The 18,029-nt window shown below is 37.7% G+C and overlaps 1 protein-coding gene across 2 annotated transcripts in view; it reads left to right on the top strand.

Moving 5' to 3' along the window:
* The window catches only part of SLC41A2 (solute carrier family 41 member 2), a 55,887-nt gene extending 44,525 nt beyond the window's left edge, over nt 1-11,362 (top strand). The window contains exon 11 of one of the 2 annotated variants that reach the window (XM_065039088.1): nt 9,294-11,362. In XM_065039088.1, coding sequence (XP_064895160.1) covers nt 9,294-9,479 — 186 coding nt within the window. In that variant the 3' untranslated portion in view covers nt 9,480-11,362. Of the gene's footprint in view, nt 1-725; nt 2,286-9,293 lie in introns of those variants that run through there. The other variant, XM_065039096.1, reaches the window with a different exon arrangement.
* Nucleotides 11,363-18,029: the final 6,667 nt, after the last annotated feature.

Genomic DNA, 18,029 nt, shown 5'->3' with positions numbered 1-18,029 from the left:
AAAGTTCTCACATAGTATAGCTGCCTTCTGAGACTATCACATTCTTTCCAATTCAGGATGCAGAAAAAAATATTTACTACCCAGCCGAATTGCTCTACTACCATACAGGTACATTAATGCTTTCCCTTGTAATTTACAGAGGCAAATTTCAGATGCTCAGTTTTATAAATTCAGGGTGTGATTATTCAGTTTTGCAGTCATGCGTCTCCGTTGCGGTCCCTAAGGCCATAACTGATTTTCTTGATTTTTCACCTCTAAAGCAGACATATAGCTTTTTTTTTTTTCCCCACTCCCTTTTATAGATTATTATTTCCTCTTTACCTTGTCTTAAGCCATAACAGGTAGTTTGAGATGTATTTACTTTGAATCTGAGTAACAGTATTGCACACTATAACTTCTTGTAGGTCTTGACAGATTTATCGTTTGGAACCCTGTGTTTTTTAACACCTGAAAATATTTAATAGATTCTTTCCCCCATTTTAATTATTCCGGCATTTTTCTAGTAGTGATTATTGTAGTTTTGCATACCTCCAATTAGAGCAGATTTAAAATTTTCAGAGAAGCAATTTAACCCTTTAACCCTTAAATCTTGAATATGCTTCTGTGATATGTTATATACCTGTCAGTCTGAAGTACTTCTGTCCGTCAGTTGTGTGCTTTTATGTTTCTCCTTGAGAAAGGAAAACAGTTAAATATTTGTATTCATTCCTCTTCCCTTTTTTCAGTGACATCATCTATGCACCTGGATATAGTAAAGAACAGTTTTCAAGCTGCCGTTTCTTTGGATATAAGCCAACATCTACTGATCTCATTCTTCCAGAATTCTTTTACATTTTTGTCTTCCCGATGAGAGCTTTTCCAGTTCTGCTGTAAAACTGAAATACCTCACAGCTAATTACTGTCATTTCAATTATCAACAAAACAAATCCATCAACAGTCTTTTGAGCACTGAGTGAACTGCATTCTAGGCCTTTTTTGTAGTATATTGGACTTTGCATTAATTTTCACTTTGCGTGGAAGGCATATGAAAATGGTTGTCAAAAATTACAAGCCTGCTTGCAGGCTGGATCTTTTATGTTCGAGGTGGTAGATGACAATTTAATCGAACACAGTGATTCCCAAAGGTAGGAGTTAATTATGGTGAGTCCTGTATTTGAGGAGGTTGGATATCACTACCATGCCCTTTCCAGTTCCTTGCTTATATTGAGTGGGGGGCGGAAGGAGTAGCTGAATAATGATTATGCCAATACACAACCTATTTACATTTTTTCTACTACTTCTTTTAAAAAATAAAGCTAAATTAAAAAACAACAACAGCAACAAAGCAAATTTACTATCTTTAAAATCCAGGTAACTATTGTAAATTGCTAAATTGTTTAATGACATTTTACAGTGGCCTGAAATAGATTTTTGATAGACTTCAAGATCTGTTTATTATCTCTGATTGTCTTGCTCTGTGTTTGTTTAAAATGGAGAGGAAGGGGTTCAGGAAATTACAAGGGTAGAACTGGAATGTTATAGTAAGCCGAAAAGAATCAAAGAAATGTTAACACAAAAACTTTAATTATTACTTTTTTATTTCTCTCTTCCTCTGTCAGTTAATGCCATTCCACATTATCTCTACAGGAAATTTGTAACATATATGTGAATTCTATTTGGCATTTTAACAAGGCTTTTTCAGATTGCCTGTAAACTTTAATATTCCTCCTCCCAAAGTGATAAAATGGAATTTATTTGCATTGCAAGCTCTAGGCAGTATTACTGGAGTTCCAGTCAGGTCTTTAATTTCAGTTTAATCCAATTCTGGTGCTTTCATTGTTTGATTTTTGTTTTTTCACTACCCATGCCTACTAGCTCTTTCCCATCTTCTCCCTACCTGTTGTTCTTAGATACTCTCTACCCAGCATGTCGTTTAATTGAAATATTTATGGGAAAAAAGTCATTAATATGACATGATGTGCATTAGCAATAGTATGATTTAGTTATTATTGACCAAAAACATACTATGTAGTGAAACAAAGTACGGTTTCACTATGTAGCCGCTTCTAAAAATCATTCTATTAAGATATTTTAAATAATTAGAAGAGCCAGTATTATGATCTGCATTCTGATTTTCTATGAACAAGACAGTTCTGGGTTTGTAGACTTAAGAAAACCCAGGAAGTGTTTTAATTTCTTTTATTTTAATTTCCCTACCTTTAATAGTACAGTTGTTTCTGTTCTTTAAATAAATACATATTCTTGAAATGTTCTTCAATTAAATTTATCAATTACTTCTCTTGAAATCCAAGATAATACTCCCTTTAACTTTAGAGGGGCTGGGATTTCACAATTATATTTTCATGAAGGTGGAGAAAACTGCACAAATATTTATATTAATCTGAATTCAACTAGAACTTTTAGGCTTGAGTTCAAAAGGTCTGAATCAGCTCTGTAGTGAAGAGTCTGTTCTGTGTTTATGAATGGCAGCATCAGAGGAAAATTAAAAATAAATATTATGCTCTCTAAGTATGTAGGGTACTTCACATAATTCAGTGTATGGTATCTGGGCAAGCCAATGCGCAGTAAGGAAAAGCAGTATATTGCTTTTCAATGCGTTTTGGATTTGGTGAGTGGCCTCTATTTAAGAGGAAAATTTTACAAAAACGAGTCACACACAAGCACATACTAGTATGCTACATACAGTTACAATCTGGCATTTGACCAACAAAGAATATATTAATTGACAAACAGTCCTCCTCTTGTAGTTCACAAAGGCACGAGTATTTTTTAAGTGCACGAGGCTGCGCGCTCAGTAAAGTTTCATCTTCTGTCTTGTCAACCTGCAGCAGAACGCGAGCAGTGCTGGAACTGCCAAGCCATCGCTCCTGGCACAGGGCTCTCACATTCAAAGGCGGCCTCTGTTCTGTGTCTTCTCACTGAGCCAGTAAAATGCCCTCTGAGGAATTTTCACACCTCCTAACCAAATCTGAGCACACAGTTACGTTAAAGACTCGGGGAATAAACAAACAATAGGAGATTCCCAGAGCTATTACCAAGCAAATAAGTAATTCCAAAATGCAGTCCTTCTTATCCGCTGAAGGTCAAATGGATACTGCTCTGAAGTAACTTTCTGCAGGACTTCAGGCCTCTTTGGGGCAATAGAAGACTAAAAATTCAGCAGTGCTCATAGTGACCTCCTGCTTGCATCACTAGCGTGAGGGTTCTAATGATGTGGAGTAATAACTCATGGGGTATACTGTGCATTATACAGAAATAAAGTCGTGTTTATAGAGAAAATATTGATGCATTTTAAATACTGCTTTTCCTATTAGGAAAGGTTATTTCCAAAATGCAGAGCCTATAATTGCAAAAGACACTATACAATTCAAGGAAATATGGAAACCAAGGTCTGAACCTGGACAGTTCTGCCTGTTCAGCGCTTTCTCACTGCAGCATGAGAAGCGCACTTGCCAGATTCATTGTGATCAGAGTGTGGGGATCAGCCACTCTTTCACCCCCAGGCATGGTGCTGTCTGGTCCATGCCCAGCTCCTGCTGAGGCATTAGCAGGGACAGATCATTTTTGGCACCACAAGGCTGAGCTCAAAGTGCTTATGTATAATATGTAGCATGATGTGCTGAGCTTTGCTACAGCTAGTGCAGGTTGAGCATACCTGAAGACTGAAGGGTCTGGGTTGCATTCAGACATCTGACAAATAGCCTGAAATTAGGGCTGTCTTGGCCAAACCAGGGTGTCTGGGAAAACTCCGAAGAAATTAAGACGACAGTCTGAGGAGTTTGGATTTAAACTGCGGAATAAAAAATAAAGTTCCTTCCCACAAAATTACATCAATATCATCAAATGGATTTAGAAACAACTTCAGTTACGATGGTATCCTCCTTTTTACCTGATGAAGTTTTAGTCTTACATGAACATATGTAATGCTGTCTGGGTGCTTAGATACCATAGCGTAGCTGATACCACTGAGCTACAACACGAACAACAGCAGCCAGAAAGAACTTGCTGTACAGTGGCTCCTTTGCAGCCAGACATGGTGGAAATCTCTATAGGTTTGGAGGAAATAGTGACTTATTTCCCCTGGACATGATTGATACACACCACATATGCTAACTGAGAACACAGTTTTGAAAAATATATGTTGACCCTACTCTGAGAGTTCACTGACTACAGAATTCTGGCTGTGGACAATGGAAATTCAGCAAGTAAGTTTAGTGTAAATCTCTTATGAGAGCTTTACAGTTACTACTTATTTTCACATGAAGACATAAAAAGCCATTTAAAATCTGAGAAATGTAATATATAATTTAAAGCTTAACTTAATGAAGAGTCAAAACCACTAGAGGACCTAAACCGCAAATCTGGTGAGAATGATGTCAAAGTCAGGACACAGTAGTTTTTAGAGAATTGCAGTTTTTCTCTCATAATTTAAAACAAAACAACAACAACAACAAACCCCACAAGAAACCTTACTTTTGAATTTTATGGATTTATAGGAGTTCTTATGCAGTAGTTACCAGATCTTGTCATGGTCACATTGTAAGTGAATTTTGATTCAATAGAAGTTTGAGACCAAAGCAGAATTGAAATACTTTTGAAAGAGGTTACCACAGTTAATTTGCATCTGTGTTTCCTGTCTAAAGTAGGAGAATTAAACTATTTTATAACACACCTTCACATGGAAACTATTTAAGGTGAATCAGCAGTACCAGCAGCATGCAGGATATCCTGTCCAATTAAGGCATACTAAATAAACTGTTAAAAGGCCTTGGTTCTACATACTAAACTTATAGTAGAAATTCAGTAACACCTGTGTGAAAAAGCATTTAAAATATATAACCTAAACTTTCTCGTTCCAGTCTGGTGTTGAGATTCACTAATCACAGCAACTAATCTATAAACTAATATAAACATGAAATATCCAAACCTGTTTTACAAATAATATGCATTGGAATGTTCTACTTTTTATCACTGTAAATTTGGCATGCATTCACTGATGAAATAATGTCATCCCACGTGAAGGAAACAATAATAATATTACAGCATCCTACAAGATATCGATTAGGCTATAGGAAGCTTAGACAGTATTAAGGGTGTTTGGAGGGAGTTATATATTTTTATTTTAAGTAATAGAGTTTCATTCTTTTCCCAATTCAGAAGTCATGATAAATTAATTACATGAGAAAATGAAGGTAGCTTATAGGGGAAAAAAAAAGGAAGAAAACTGCTTTGTAGTGTATAATGTTCCCATTTTCAGTCTTGCAATCCTAACTTTTAAGCTTTAAATAGTGAGGCTCACTTTTATTTAAACATTCCTATTCAATTTTGGTTTCAATCTGATATTCATAATTTGAATCAGAAAGTTCAATATCAAGAATTACTCTCTATTTCTGTCCTTTGTTGTACAAAATGATATGTGTGCTTATAAGCCTTGTTTTCAGAATCTTCATTATTAGGGTTTGATAAAGACTTTGCTCTTTCCTTCCTGCCTTCCTTCTCTCTCTCCCTCTCATTCTTATTGCTGTATTCTGCTGCTTTTATCTTCTGAGGGCCTTTTGTGACAATGTGACTGATAAGTCTTTTTAGAAATACAGTCTAAAACTGATGATATCTTTACTTCCATTTTCCTCAATTTTGATTGTATTTTTTTTTTCCGGAAGAGTAATAACTTAGCATGATCTTCCTTTTAAAAAATCAAAACAACTGCAATTTTATCTGTATTTTTCCAGTCCTTGCTCTGGGCTGCATTTATTTTTTCCTTTTGATCAGTGACTATAGCCTGTCTCCTTTTTCTTAGTACATATATAGATATTTAGGTTCTTTTTATCTTTTGTGAAACTTGTAGTTATTTCATTCTCAGTCTAGGAGAATTCCTGGTGCTCTGTTTCATAATTCTTCTACTACTCATCACTTTTTTTGCAAAAAGTTCCCTTCCTCTGTATATTAAATAATTTTAAAATACTACCTCACATATTGAACAGCTCTGCATATATTTAGAAGCTTTTCTTATCACTTTTCTACAGCATTTCATGCTAAACAGATACTTTCTCTGCTGTCTTATTGGGCTTTTCTGGAAGGTCGATCCCTTTATTTTTCCCCTCAAAACCAGCGGGTTTTCAATGTGAAGCAGGAAGGTTTTCTTCTTCATAGCGTGAGTGCAGAGCGGAAGTACACAGTATTTGTACTGCTGTGCCATCTGTGTGATTTTACTGAAATAAGTGTAGGTCACTGATAAATCCCAGAAAATCTGAAGTGTTGTGCTACTAAAGTAACAAGTCTCGCAATGTCTTTTGTATTATTTTTCTCCTTTTTTTTTTTATACATCTATCAGAACTTTGTGAGTGACTTTTCTTATAACTTTAAATTCAAAAATTCAAGGACTTTCTTACTTTCAAAGATTCAGCAAACTCATAGGTAGGGCTTTTTTTTTTTTTAAATATCAGTTCATTGATGACTTCGATTGTCCCTTCTTAACATTGATAAGAAGAAAAATCTCATTAAAGATTTAACTCACATTGATGGACTTTTGTCTGGCAACACAAACTACTGTGGCCAAATAAGCAACCATTTCCAGACACTCATCTGTATAAACCTTAAATGTGAATTTCAAGCCATCCAGATGCATGATGGTAGCATTATTCATCAAAACAAAGGCTGCTGAACTGCGACCTGATAACTTATTCTGTAAGCACTGTGTCCAATTGCTATCATATACTGTTATAAGCATCAGTTAACATAATGCGCTATAACTTTTCTCCTATTACTTGCAGAAGCCAGTTTTGTTATAATTTGCATTATGTGTTCTGCATCCTTAAGTTAATATAGCAAATTAATTATCTGGAAGGTTCACAAAACTTCATTTCCAAACAACCCATTTTTCACAGTAATCCAAGTCAATTATTTTAGGGTGGAAAATATATAGACAAATTAAAGGTTTTCGTGGCATGATTTTTAAGAGCCAAAAGTCTACACTGTCATTGAAATAGGACTCTTTTATGTCTCATTGGTTGTGTTGTAGAAATGCATTATAAATTTGTCGAGGGTTTTGATTGCAGGGTGACAATAAAACCATGGCAGATGTATTGTTAACCTCCTCTCCTCCCCATTTCCCCTTTTTAGCCCCTCCCTCTCCCCCTTCCCACTAAGGACAAGCAATCTGGAGGGAAAAAGGGACACAGAGGAGAGAGCTGGAAAAGTTTTACTAGTGCTACTAATAAGAATAGAGAAAACAATACAAAATACACAAACCCAATCTTGAAAGTCCCAGCAACTGCAGAGCCGGCAACCAAAGTCCTGGATTGGACTCTGCAGCCAACGGGAGCTGGATTCAGTCTGTCACTAGGCCTCAGTTCGCAGGGACGACTAGCAAGGTCCTCTCCTAATGTCGGCCATAAGCAGAAGGGAAAAAGCAAAGGCAAAAGGGAAAAAGGGACGAGATCCTCGTGATCTCCCACTTTTATATGAAGTGTTCACATGAATGGGATATTATACTTTGTTGGTCAGTTTCTTGGTCACCCGTTTCTTGTTGCCCCTCTCGCAAGATGTGAATCTGACCTTATCAATAACTTCTCATTCCATTGCTAGGTTTACCAAAACATGTGTCTGGTTCTCCAGGAAAATGCAGCTAATATGAAGGCTTTAGCTGACAGGCAAATTCACTAAAAGATAAACTTGTTTTTTAACAAAACCAGGACAAAATCATTCTTGAAACGAATGTTCTTCTAATAGAACATGCAGAACTATTGTTGGTGTGGGGCGCTACCGAGTCTTCTGTGTGCATCCTGTAGGAGATGTTAATGTACAGTATCTTTTATAAACAGGCCTCTTTTTGTCTCTGTCAGAAGAAGGAGCCGACTCAAAGAATCTGATAGTCTTCCAAAGAAAACATCTGTTTTAAATATATTTGTTTGGATTCCAGTCAGCACACCTAGGACTTGCATAATTAGCTTAGACTACACAGTTCTCTTTTCAGAAGATATGTTTATATAAATAAGCCATGCATTTTTCATTAAGCAAATACTCCTATCTTTTTTTTTTAATTAGAAGTTCCAGCTTGTATTTTAACATATACTTTTGCAAAGCAAAGGTTAATTGAAAAACTTTTTCAACACAGTTTTTAATATTACATTAATTTTACTGTATTTTTTATTGTGGAGAGGTGTGTTACAACCATCTTATCAGTATTTCAGTAAACGATTGCGTACATTTATAAGCATGCCTTTGATACCAGTAATTGATCATTTACTAAATAAAATGTGAATTTTGTACCTTTTACTCCTGTTGATACTGCATATTCCTTTAAATGTACATAGTAGACTTTTTAAAAACGAATTATGGTAGGAACTGTCTGAAGTTTACCCTTCCTAAAGATCTGATTAACTAAAAATACACAAAATACAGTGTTTATTCCATCCTAAGCAGTTCCTTAGAAGAGACAAGAAGAAATGGAAGCTCAGTTAGTGGTCCTTTCTCCATTCATCTCTTGCCATCTCCACATGATTCCACTGAACCAGAATCTCTTATCATACAGCTCTGCAACATTAAAAGAATTCTTCTCTAAAATTAGTTTAATGATTATGCATACCTTTGGTATGAAGATCAAACCTCTCAAATGTTCAGACGTTCACAGTTGGGAATGAAATCTTTTACTGCGGGACAAATTCAGCCTGGAGTGACAATTTCATAATATACATTGCAGGTGTGCCTTTTTACAGCAGGGCTGAAGTTGGCATTTCATGCATAAAACTAACTTCGAGGCCATTTTTTGCAGTACATACAAACCAGATGAAACTGTTCTTAATCTGACCTGGTGTTCTTTAAATCACGTCTGATTTCAGCTCCATTCTAGACCCATATAAACAAGAGTCACTCCTGAGTCGAGGGTTTTCATCTGGGGCAACATCAGTCAGTTCACAATGACCTCAAAGCCCCACGTACGCTCTCGCTGTACAGAGTGGTGTCTTGTGTGAGAAGCGCAGTCCTGCGTTTGGTTGGAGTTTTTGCTTTTACTTGCCATTTTCAGGAGTCCTCAAGCACAGACTGAGTGAAAAACGCTGTCAGTGATTCAGTGTGTTCCTTCTACCTGTGCGTGTGATTGACTAAGTGAGGTTGGCCAAAGACAGGGTCTATCTCTAATTGTGCGGAGTTTTAGTGTGAAATTAATTCATTTTAATTACTCGTACTTTTCCAAAAGCCGTTTTTTACAATAATGCAAAGTACTAAGGACTGTTGACTTCCTTTCAGTATAACTTATGTGATAGTAATACTGATTTGGGTTGTTTGTTGTTCCGTAGGTGTTTACTCTGCTGTGGATTGCTGACTGGATGGTGCACCACTTCTGGAAAAAAGGAAAAGATCCTGACAGTTTTTCTATCCCTTATCTTACTGCGCTGGGAGACCTGCTTGGAACTGCCTTACTAGCTGTAGGTTTCCATTTTCTGTGGCTCATAGGTGACAGAGATGGCGATGTCGGAGACTAATTATTCCAATGGATGCAGTGACTCTTCCTGGAATACTGACAAGGCCGATCATTCCACTAGAAGGTCCTCAAAGTGATTGTTCCATTTGGTATAAGTAAATCAAGTTGACATGGATATAAAACAGCCTTAATGAGTTTTAGTTTGGTTTGATTTTTAAAAAATAGGATGGAAGTAGGAGGATACTTGAGACCTTTACTCTGAAAACAGTTGGATTGCTGCTAGTTGAAAACATCTGAGTAGACGCAATGAAGGGCAAATCAGTGCTTTATCAAGTTATACCTTTTTAAAAGATCTGGTCTTTTAAAAGAACAATTCCTTATATGTGTTGCAAACCAGAACAATCTCTAATTGCTCATTCAGTGATGATAAAGAAGAGGGTAAGGCCCAATCAGTGGCTGGCCTGGTCTTTTCCTCCCTGGGACAAAATATTTTCATCTTGCCACAGAAGTGGTTAATAGACCTCAGATGAATTTAGTTGCAAAGACATTACCTGATTAGCTGCTGATATGTTCTTATCTTGCAATATCAGTGCTGTAGCTCTCTGACTGTTGCAGACTTGATATCAATAATAACTGTTATGGTGAGTTGAACCCTGATTGTCTAAAGATTTTGTCACAGGCTTTATTTTCTGTAAACTGATACAACCATCAGCATTTCTAAAATTAGACACTTGAAAAGTGTCTGCAGGACCGAGCCCTTTTTCCTTGTGCTAAAAAGAGCAATCTCATTATTTTGCTGTCGTGATTTACTAGAACAAGAGCATAGCAAAGGCAAATAATATGACACTGACCTGGACAATAATAATGGATGAATGATTAAAACTCCTCGTTTTGGAAAGTGCATTTTCATTTAGCAACTGAAAAGATGTATAACTGACTGATATTAATGGTGGTGTGATGGCCACTATCCTGATTTTAATGAAGTATTTAGAGGTGTTGATTAAAATGTAAATACTGATCCCTGATTAAAACTTGGGGTATAAAAGATTATGTTTTCTTTTTAGGCACTTAGGAAGTTGGATAAACTTCTACAATTCCAGAGTTATCTATGTCATCCATTTCTAAGCAGAAACCTCTGCTGACAGGATTTCTGCTTTTAAACTGTGGAGGTAATATGGTCAATAAGGAAGATGACAGCTTCTGAATTATTTCTCTTATTTGAATACCTCAGTGTTTCAAATAATACTTCAAATATTCAAATAATATTTCAAATCATTTCAAATAATTGATCATGAGGACTCTGGTTGCCACTTTGAAAAAATGTACTAATAGTTCTGTTTAAAAATCTGGTGAGGGTTCCTTACAGAATATGTTTTTAAAGACTATAGCATTCATTCTACATGCATAATTAGATAAACAACTCATATTTTAAATGTTGTGATTGAAAGTCTTAAATTTTGAGACTTACATTAGATAACTAAATCCATATATCAGCATATGTTGTAATCCTGTAAACATTAGTCATGTGATTTATGCATATAAATCCTCCTCTTAAATTCGAAGGACCTACTCAGATGTATTAAATTAATTATGTGGATAAGTGTTAATGGGAAATCTATAGGTGTCAGTCACCTTAAACTCCGTGGAAGTTGAAAGTGTTTGCAATTCTGAAAATGAAACCAGCTATTCAGTGCCTACAATATGAACTTAGATGCCTGACTTTTAGCTCCCTTGTTTAAACACTTTTATTTAAGCTTTTTCTTACAGTTAAGATAATATAGTCATTTGAATGAATCATATATATTATGTCTTTTATTATGTGAAAGATGAAATCTTTCTAACTTTAGGTTCACTGACTTTTCTTAGTTTGTATTAATGTTATTTAAAATAGTTTCTTGTATGTAGCATTGTGGTAAATACTCCTATTAAATTGTTTAAAATGGACTAGATGTAACTTTTTTTTTTTACAATAATGGTTATTTGTTTTTGGTACAGATGCAGGTGCAATTTTTTTTATTCTGATAGAACTGCCATCTCAATCAAGCAAGATGCCGTTTCAAGCACTTTTCTCATTAGAGTTACTGGATTTAAAGGTTGTTTTTAAATGAATTGCAAGATTCTTAAAAATTAAAATTTCTTGAGATACTTGTGATCTGTGCTTATCTGATGCGTGAGGGTGTTGCAGCATTTAGCTGTGCCAGCATCCTTAGTATATGAAATACTTCTCCAGTAAATAAGCAACAACTGTGGTACAGTGTGCTGACAAATGGGTGTTTAGACTGCAGAACTGGAGAAAGAAATGTTACATGGGAGAAATGTGGTGAAATTTGAAAAGGGGAAATGTGTTGACAGGCTGGAATAATCTGGGCATAGAAGCAATAAGTGATGGAGAATCCTAAGGGGGGAAATTTGGTACTTCAGGGGAAGAAGGAAAGTTCAGTGCACGGTTGCGTGAGCAAAATTCGTATTGTGGGAAGGAAGGAGGCGCAAATTTTCACACAGCATTCGCTATGAGAGGCAGGAGCAAGCAGAAGGAAGTTATTTGGAGAAAAGAATAAAAAGGCACAGGCAAAGTTGTTTTTCAGGAAGGAGAGGAAAATGTAACTCATGTTGAAAGGAGCTGGAGGAGAGGTGGAAAAAGAGACACTTTGGGGAATGGCAGAAGTGAGAAGAAAAGAAGTGTTCGCAGTAAGATGCGGGTGGAGAGGAGTTTGAGAGTGGGAAGAAGTACGACATGGATGAAGCTGAGAGAACCTCGGCACCTGGAAGAGCGAGGAATAAATAATCTACGATGTGGAAAGGGGTTGCACTCCTATGCAGAAGGGGAACTTTAAAAACTTACAGAGTTTGCTAACTCTGCTAATTATTGTTATGAAGGTAAAAAGCTCTTACCACCAAGTTTTGGGAGAAATTTTATTCCACTACATGAGGATAATACAGTGGAAGGCACAAAAGAGTTCTTGGACACTAGAGAATCCATCATCTGCTCAAAAGCTGCACTCCCTAAAACCAATTTTAACTCAAGTCAACCTCTCCACAGTATTCCACCAACTTGATTTTTTTAAACATATCCCAGTAATAGCCAATTACTTCACTGTGTGTGTCTGTAAGAAATGTTAGAAAAAATTCTATTAGAGACCAATTGTGTGGGTTTTGTACTGCTCAAAGCACACAATTGAAAGGGACATCCTGAGATGCTATTCTGTCTTTTGTTATCAAAGCAGCCACGCTTTATAATCTCACAGATAAAATGATCGTTCCTCATATTAAAACTAAGTGTTTTCCTCCCTTCCACCTGCTAAAAGATTCTTTCATACCTTCCTTTATCATTTCTAACCTAATTAGGGCTATGGCTGATTCACATCTATTTGCTTTTGTGTCAGCATGTAGCATTTTTTTATGTGACTCTTGCTTATGCCGGCTCGTTCACCTCATCTTCACGCTCCTCCTGCAACTTCTTGGACTCTTTTCATTCTGCTGCTGAACGAGACCAGCCAGAAGCTCCGGTTGCTTTGCCTTTATGAGCTACTAACTGTTACCTGGTGCTGAGTAACTCTCGCTGTGCTCTTACTTGGCCATACTTACTGTCTACTCTTTTTTTCCTCTACTACAGATATGTCTCTAGGGTAAATGTAAGTAGGGGCAGGCTCTTTGAAATGTGTATCGTTTGCCATTCTGAAGGATTTTGTGACCATCTCAGTTATTTTACCAGCATGCATGAAAGGGGACAATTTAATTTGTTACACTATAACTAAATGCAGCTTTAAAATCTGGAGTCAGAAGCATTTCATGCCATAGGTGTTTTATTTTCTGTATCTGTGTAATGTTTTGAAGTGGTCTTTGCATTCTAGTGAGTTACTGAATGACTCCGGCTTATTTTTGGTGTGATTATATAGCCAGGATATTTCCACAGCTTTATTAAGCTGTTTGATATAGGGGAGTATTCTCTAAATGAATTTAGATCAATATTTGGAGTTTTATAGCATCACTGTACATCTTGCCTTCATCTGTGATGTTTAAGTTCTGCATTTAATATATTAATTTCATTGGGGCTCTTAGAATGCTGATGAGAAACTGGTGAGCAGCAAATTAATTTCACTTCTTTTTACAATTTGCCAACTAAATTAGACTTTTCTTATACAAAGATTAAAACAGCACGAGGATTAAGGCTGTATAAATGCAGAATAGTTTGCAGAATCAGGACTTAAAATAAGACCTATCGTCTTTTTAATGGATTTCCTATTTCACCTCTGTTCTGAGCATCACGAAAAGCTCTCTTAAGTCCAAGAATAACCCAGAATACACGCATGGGGAAACAGTAGTAAAAGCACTCTATGAAATGAAGTGTTTGAAATTCCTTATTAGTATTATAATGGTAAAATTGCTACTGCAAAGGAGAAAGTGTCTTTAGAGGTGCAGAAAATGGCAACAAGATATGATAATTGAATTATAACCTGCTTTAAAAAGGGTAAGACGATGTTCGAAAACAGTACCGAAGGGACTGCAAGCAATGTGAAATCTTTTGGTAGGGTTTTTCTTTCGACTAGGTTTTCTGTGATACAATACATTGTTTTAGCTGTGTTCTCTAATCCATTCCTAATCAAGTCAGTCTGTTGTTCAGTTAAGATAACAGCTTTCTGTACATAACAGTGGGAAGGAAGAACCAGTGAAGAGGGGTGTTTTGTCATTAACGCCTCATTCCGATAGCCATAAAGGAAAGTCTTTCTGTTAGATTCCATGAAAACTTGATCATCATGCATGCTGTGCACGGATACTGTAGGGAATCTAATATTAACAAAACATGAATAATTCACAATTAAACCTAAGAACCAGTGTGTTTAGTAAATATACAAGGCTGCCTTATTCCAGGAGCAGCATTGTACCCCTTAGTCATTCAGCACTGGCAGGGCTGGATGGGCTTTGCTTTCTCTGCAGCTGGAAGAATTTGATTTCAGGTCCTGCTAGTTGTTTATTTAATATGCAGGATAGTTCATCCTGTGCTCTGTGTATATTTTTCTCTCTGCTCTATGTATATTTTTATTTCTCAGTTCAAACTATACTTGAAATTTGCCTCTTCCTTTACTTAGCATTCTTCAGCTTGCTCTTTTGGGAGATTGTTTCCTCTTCAAGAGTTGCTAGAAGTCTTGAGAGGTCAAGGAAATGCTTTCCTTGAATAATTTTAAATCTGCTTTTTGTGAGTGAAATAGGGTCCTGAATGAATTATACGGTAGACATCTTCGGGAATAATTGACTTCTGAATTGTTCCTCAAGATTTAATATTTGCAGGGTCTCAGATTTACATTTGAAGTTTTTCTATAAGCAGGATCTAAAAGGATTTTGTCTGTTTACTATTTTTTTCTGTCATCTCCTGGTTTTCATTGATGAAGTTGTTGCCATGCCTTGTCTACAGTAGAACAGCATTTTAATAAAATTGGCATTCTAAATGGTTTTCCAAAAGCTAGGGGCAATAATACCTGTGTTACACTTGGGACACAGTCATCCATTAGACTACTTCCCTGTGAATCCTCATACTATGGTTAGATCATCCCAAACCCTTTTTTTCCTGTTTGCTTTTGAAGTAGCTGTTTCCCCCTGTGCCGACACAACCAATTATTTTAGTCTCTTAGAGTATCCAAGATTATGGAGTAATATTAGAACATGCATCATCTCAATTGTTTTGAAGACTGGACCAATTTTTACTCATTACCTAGGAAAATTTAGACATGTCTGATAAAATCTGGTTCTAGGGAGATGAATAGTAGCTTTCACTTACAATAGAAGAGTATCTCTGGAGTTAGGAGCGTTGTCACAAGAGAGTTAGCTCGTTAAGTTTGGCCATTTAGGAAGCTCATATCAGCTGGGGTACCAAGATCATCATGTGGAGATGATTTGAGATGTAAGCAAGATCTGTATTTATCTGATACATGAAGACTGGCTGGTCACTCCTCTCTGTTTCATTCATTTCGACTTAATGCTTTGAGACTGCTGTTGCTGCTTCTTTAGAGCCAAACCATTTAGGGCACGAAGTACTATGGTAGTGCGAGTCTGTCACGTATGTATGGAAACTGTGGTCCCCTCTGTAAAAGAAGACATTAAGGCCTTTGAAAAAAAGCCCTTAGAAAACCTGCATGACATTTGTGCAAAATGAAAGATCTGAAATGCTGCAAATTCAGATACAAAGAGACACGCTCATTCCTGGGTTTCGTTTCCCGCTGGCCTTGCCTCTGCTCCCACATTAGAAAGCGGATTGATTTTTGTAAAGACTTTTTGAAACCACTGTAAGGTTACCATGCCAAAGAGCATGAAACCCAGCTCTGTTAGACACCACGTCTGGTGACGTGCTCTGTGCATGAGGCTGACATGAGCTATGGCTACGTTCAGCCCTTGGAGAGAACTAAATCCCTTGCCGTGAGCAAAGCCTGACTATATAGTCTTGGCATTAAACAGAATATGGCACTATATAGGATTGGCACTGTGCCTAATACGCAGTACTGGCCCTGCAGGGTTCTTCACCTCAGGCAGCTCTACAGCTGGAACAGCTGGCACCAAGACGCCCGTGGGGTTGCTGGTAGATAGGAAGGCTTGCTGAAAATTGGGAAAGAGAAACTGTTCATGCAACAATTCCTCTAACCCATCCAAAGGCATTTACTGAGCTCCCCACCCTGCTCTGTGGGCCTTCCCTCTGCCCCATGCAAGGTGTCTCAACCATGTGCTTAGGTTCTCCTTGACCTCGTTGACTTCATCTGGGATGGGAACTTGCAGAAGATACCTCTGCAATCCATGTGTTCCTTATTTTCAAGTCTTACTAGAGTAACACAGGAAGATGCAGAAATGTCCATCAGTTCAAAGGGAGTCCAGTCCTGCTATTTGCTACAAAAATTGCATTTTAAACATTTATTAAGATCTGTAAATATTTTAAAGTCCTTCCATCTTGAGATTATTGCATTACATAAATGTTTAATAGATACAGAAGCTGCACTTAAAGCTCTGATTAATGCATACATACCTCTGGAATATGTAAAGACTTCGGACTGGCACTTAGAGAAACAAACCTGAACATTTTTAGCACTCATTACAAGAAGCATAAAAATGTCCTATTACCATAAGAAGCCTCTCACAACATGTATTAATGAGACAAAACCAATAACTGTTCATCTTTCTGATCGTTGGTTCTCATCCACCTCTAACAAGGTTGCACCCAGTTTTCTGGTGTATTATGGAAGTGAGGTGTTCAGTGTAAGCTCATTTTTAGTTATGTGATTTTTTTCAGAGCCCCAGTACACCTGCAGAGACCCTGCTACCTTGGCCATGTCATGACTGTGTGTATCTTTCACATACGTTCGTAGTCAAGTCTCCTGCTAGATAAGGACCAAATCGTGTAATCCATTTAGTCTTGCTCATACCTATATAGAAATCTGCCACACGTAGGAGAAGAAGATACATGTTTTCCTGTTTCCAGAAGGGTCTGGCTTAGAGCTCTGTGGACAAGGCGAGATCCATGTATCCTCTGTGAGTTCTGAGGGCAGCAGTCTCCAAAAGCCCCTGGATCAGGGGTGTCAAACGCATTGTCACTGGGGGCCACATCAGCCTCGCGGTTGCCTTCAAAGGGCCGAATGTAATTTCAGGACTGTATTAAATGTAGCTACTCTTAACATTACATTCGGCCCTTTGAAGGCAACCGCGAGGCTGATGTGAGCCCCAGTAAAATAAGAGTTTGACACCCCTACCCTAGATGATCTGGAGTCCCTTTTCCAAGCTGCAGTGTCCAGTACATCTGTGCCAGGTCGGTAACCAGCCCTGTTTGTCCATGAGGTGAGGGGTCTGTGTCCGTCCCTCTCAGGGCTATGGGGGATGCTGTAGAGCAGATCGAGCTTTGTTATAGCCTTGACATCAATTTAATTCCTCTTGTGAAATGGGTGATGTGGCCTGGAATCCTTAGTCAGCCACCCACAACAGATTTAATTGTCACCATATAAAAATTTTCAAAATACAGGGAGCCACCATTGCTCTGCATGGCAGACTCTGATGGACACTTGTTAGAAATCATAGAATCACTGAATCATTTCAGTTGGAAGAGACCCTCAGGATCATTAAATCCAACCATAACCTAACACTGGTACTAAACCACGCCCCTAAGAACCTCATCTATATGCCTTTTAAACACCTCTAGGGATGGTGACTCCACCACTGGCAGCCTGTTCCAATGCCTGACAACCCTTTCTGGGAATAATTTTTTCCTAATATCCAATCTAAACCTCCCCTGGTGCAACTTGAGGCCATTTCCTCTCATCCTGTCACTTGCTACTTGGGAGAAGAGACCAACACCCTCCATGCTACAACCTCCTTTCAGGTAGTTGCAGACAGCAATGAGGTCTCCCCTCAGCCTCCTTTTCTCCAGGCTAAACAGCCCCAGTTCCCTCAGCCGCTCCTCATCAGACTTGTGCTCCAGGCCCCTCATCAGCTTCATCACCCTGCTCTGAACTCTCTCCAGCACCTCAATGTCCTTCTTATGATGAGGGGCCCAAAACTGAACACAGGATTTAAGATACAGCCTCACCAGTGCCGACTACAGGGGGACAATCAGTGGTCTAGTTCTGCTGGCTACACTATT

The sequence above is a fragment of the Columba livia genome, chromosome 1, assembly GCF_036013475.1.
Source record: "Columba livia isolate bColLiv1 breed racing homer chromosome 1, bColLiv1.pat.W.v2, whole genome shotgun sequence".
Lineage (NCBI taxonomy): Eukaryota > Metazoa > Chordata > Aves > Columbiformes > Columbidae > Columba > Columba livia.
Note: the sequence above shows the minus strand (reverse complement) of the source record. Positions and strands in the feature narration are given on the sequence as shown.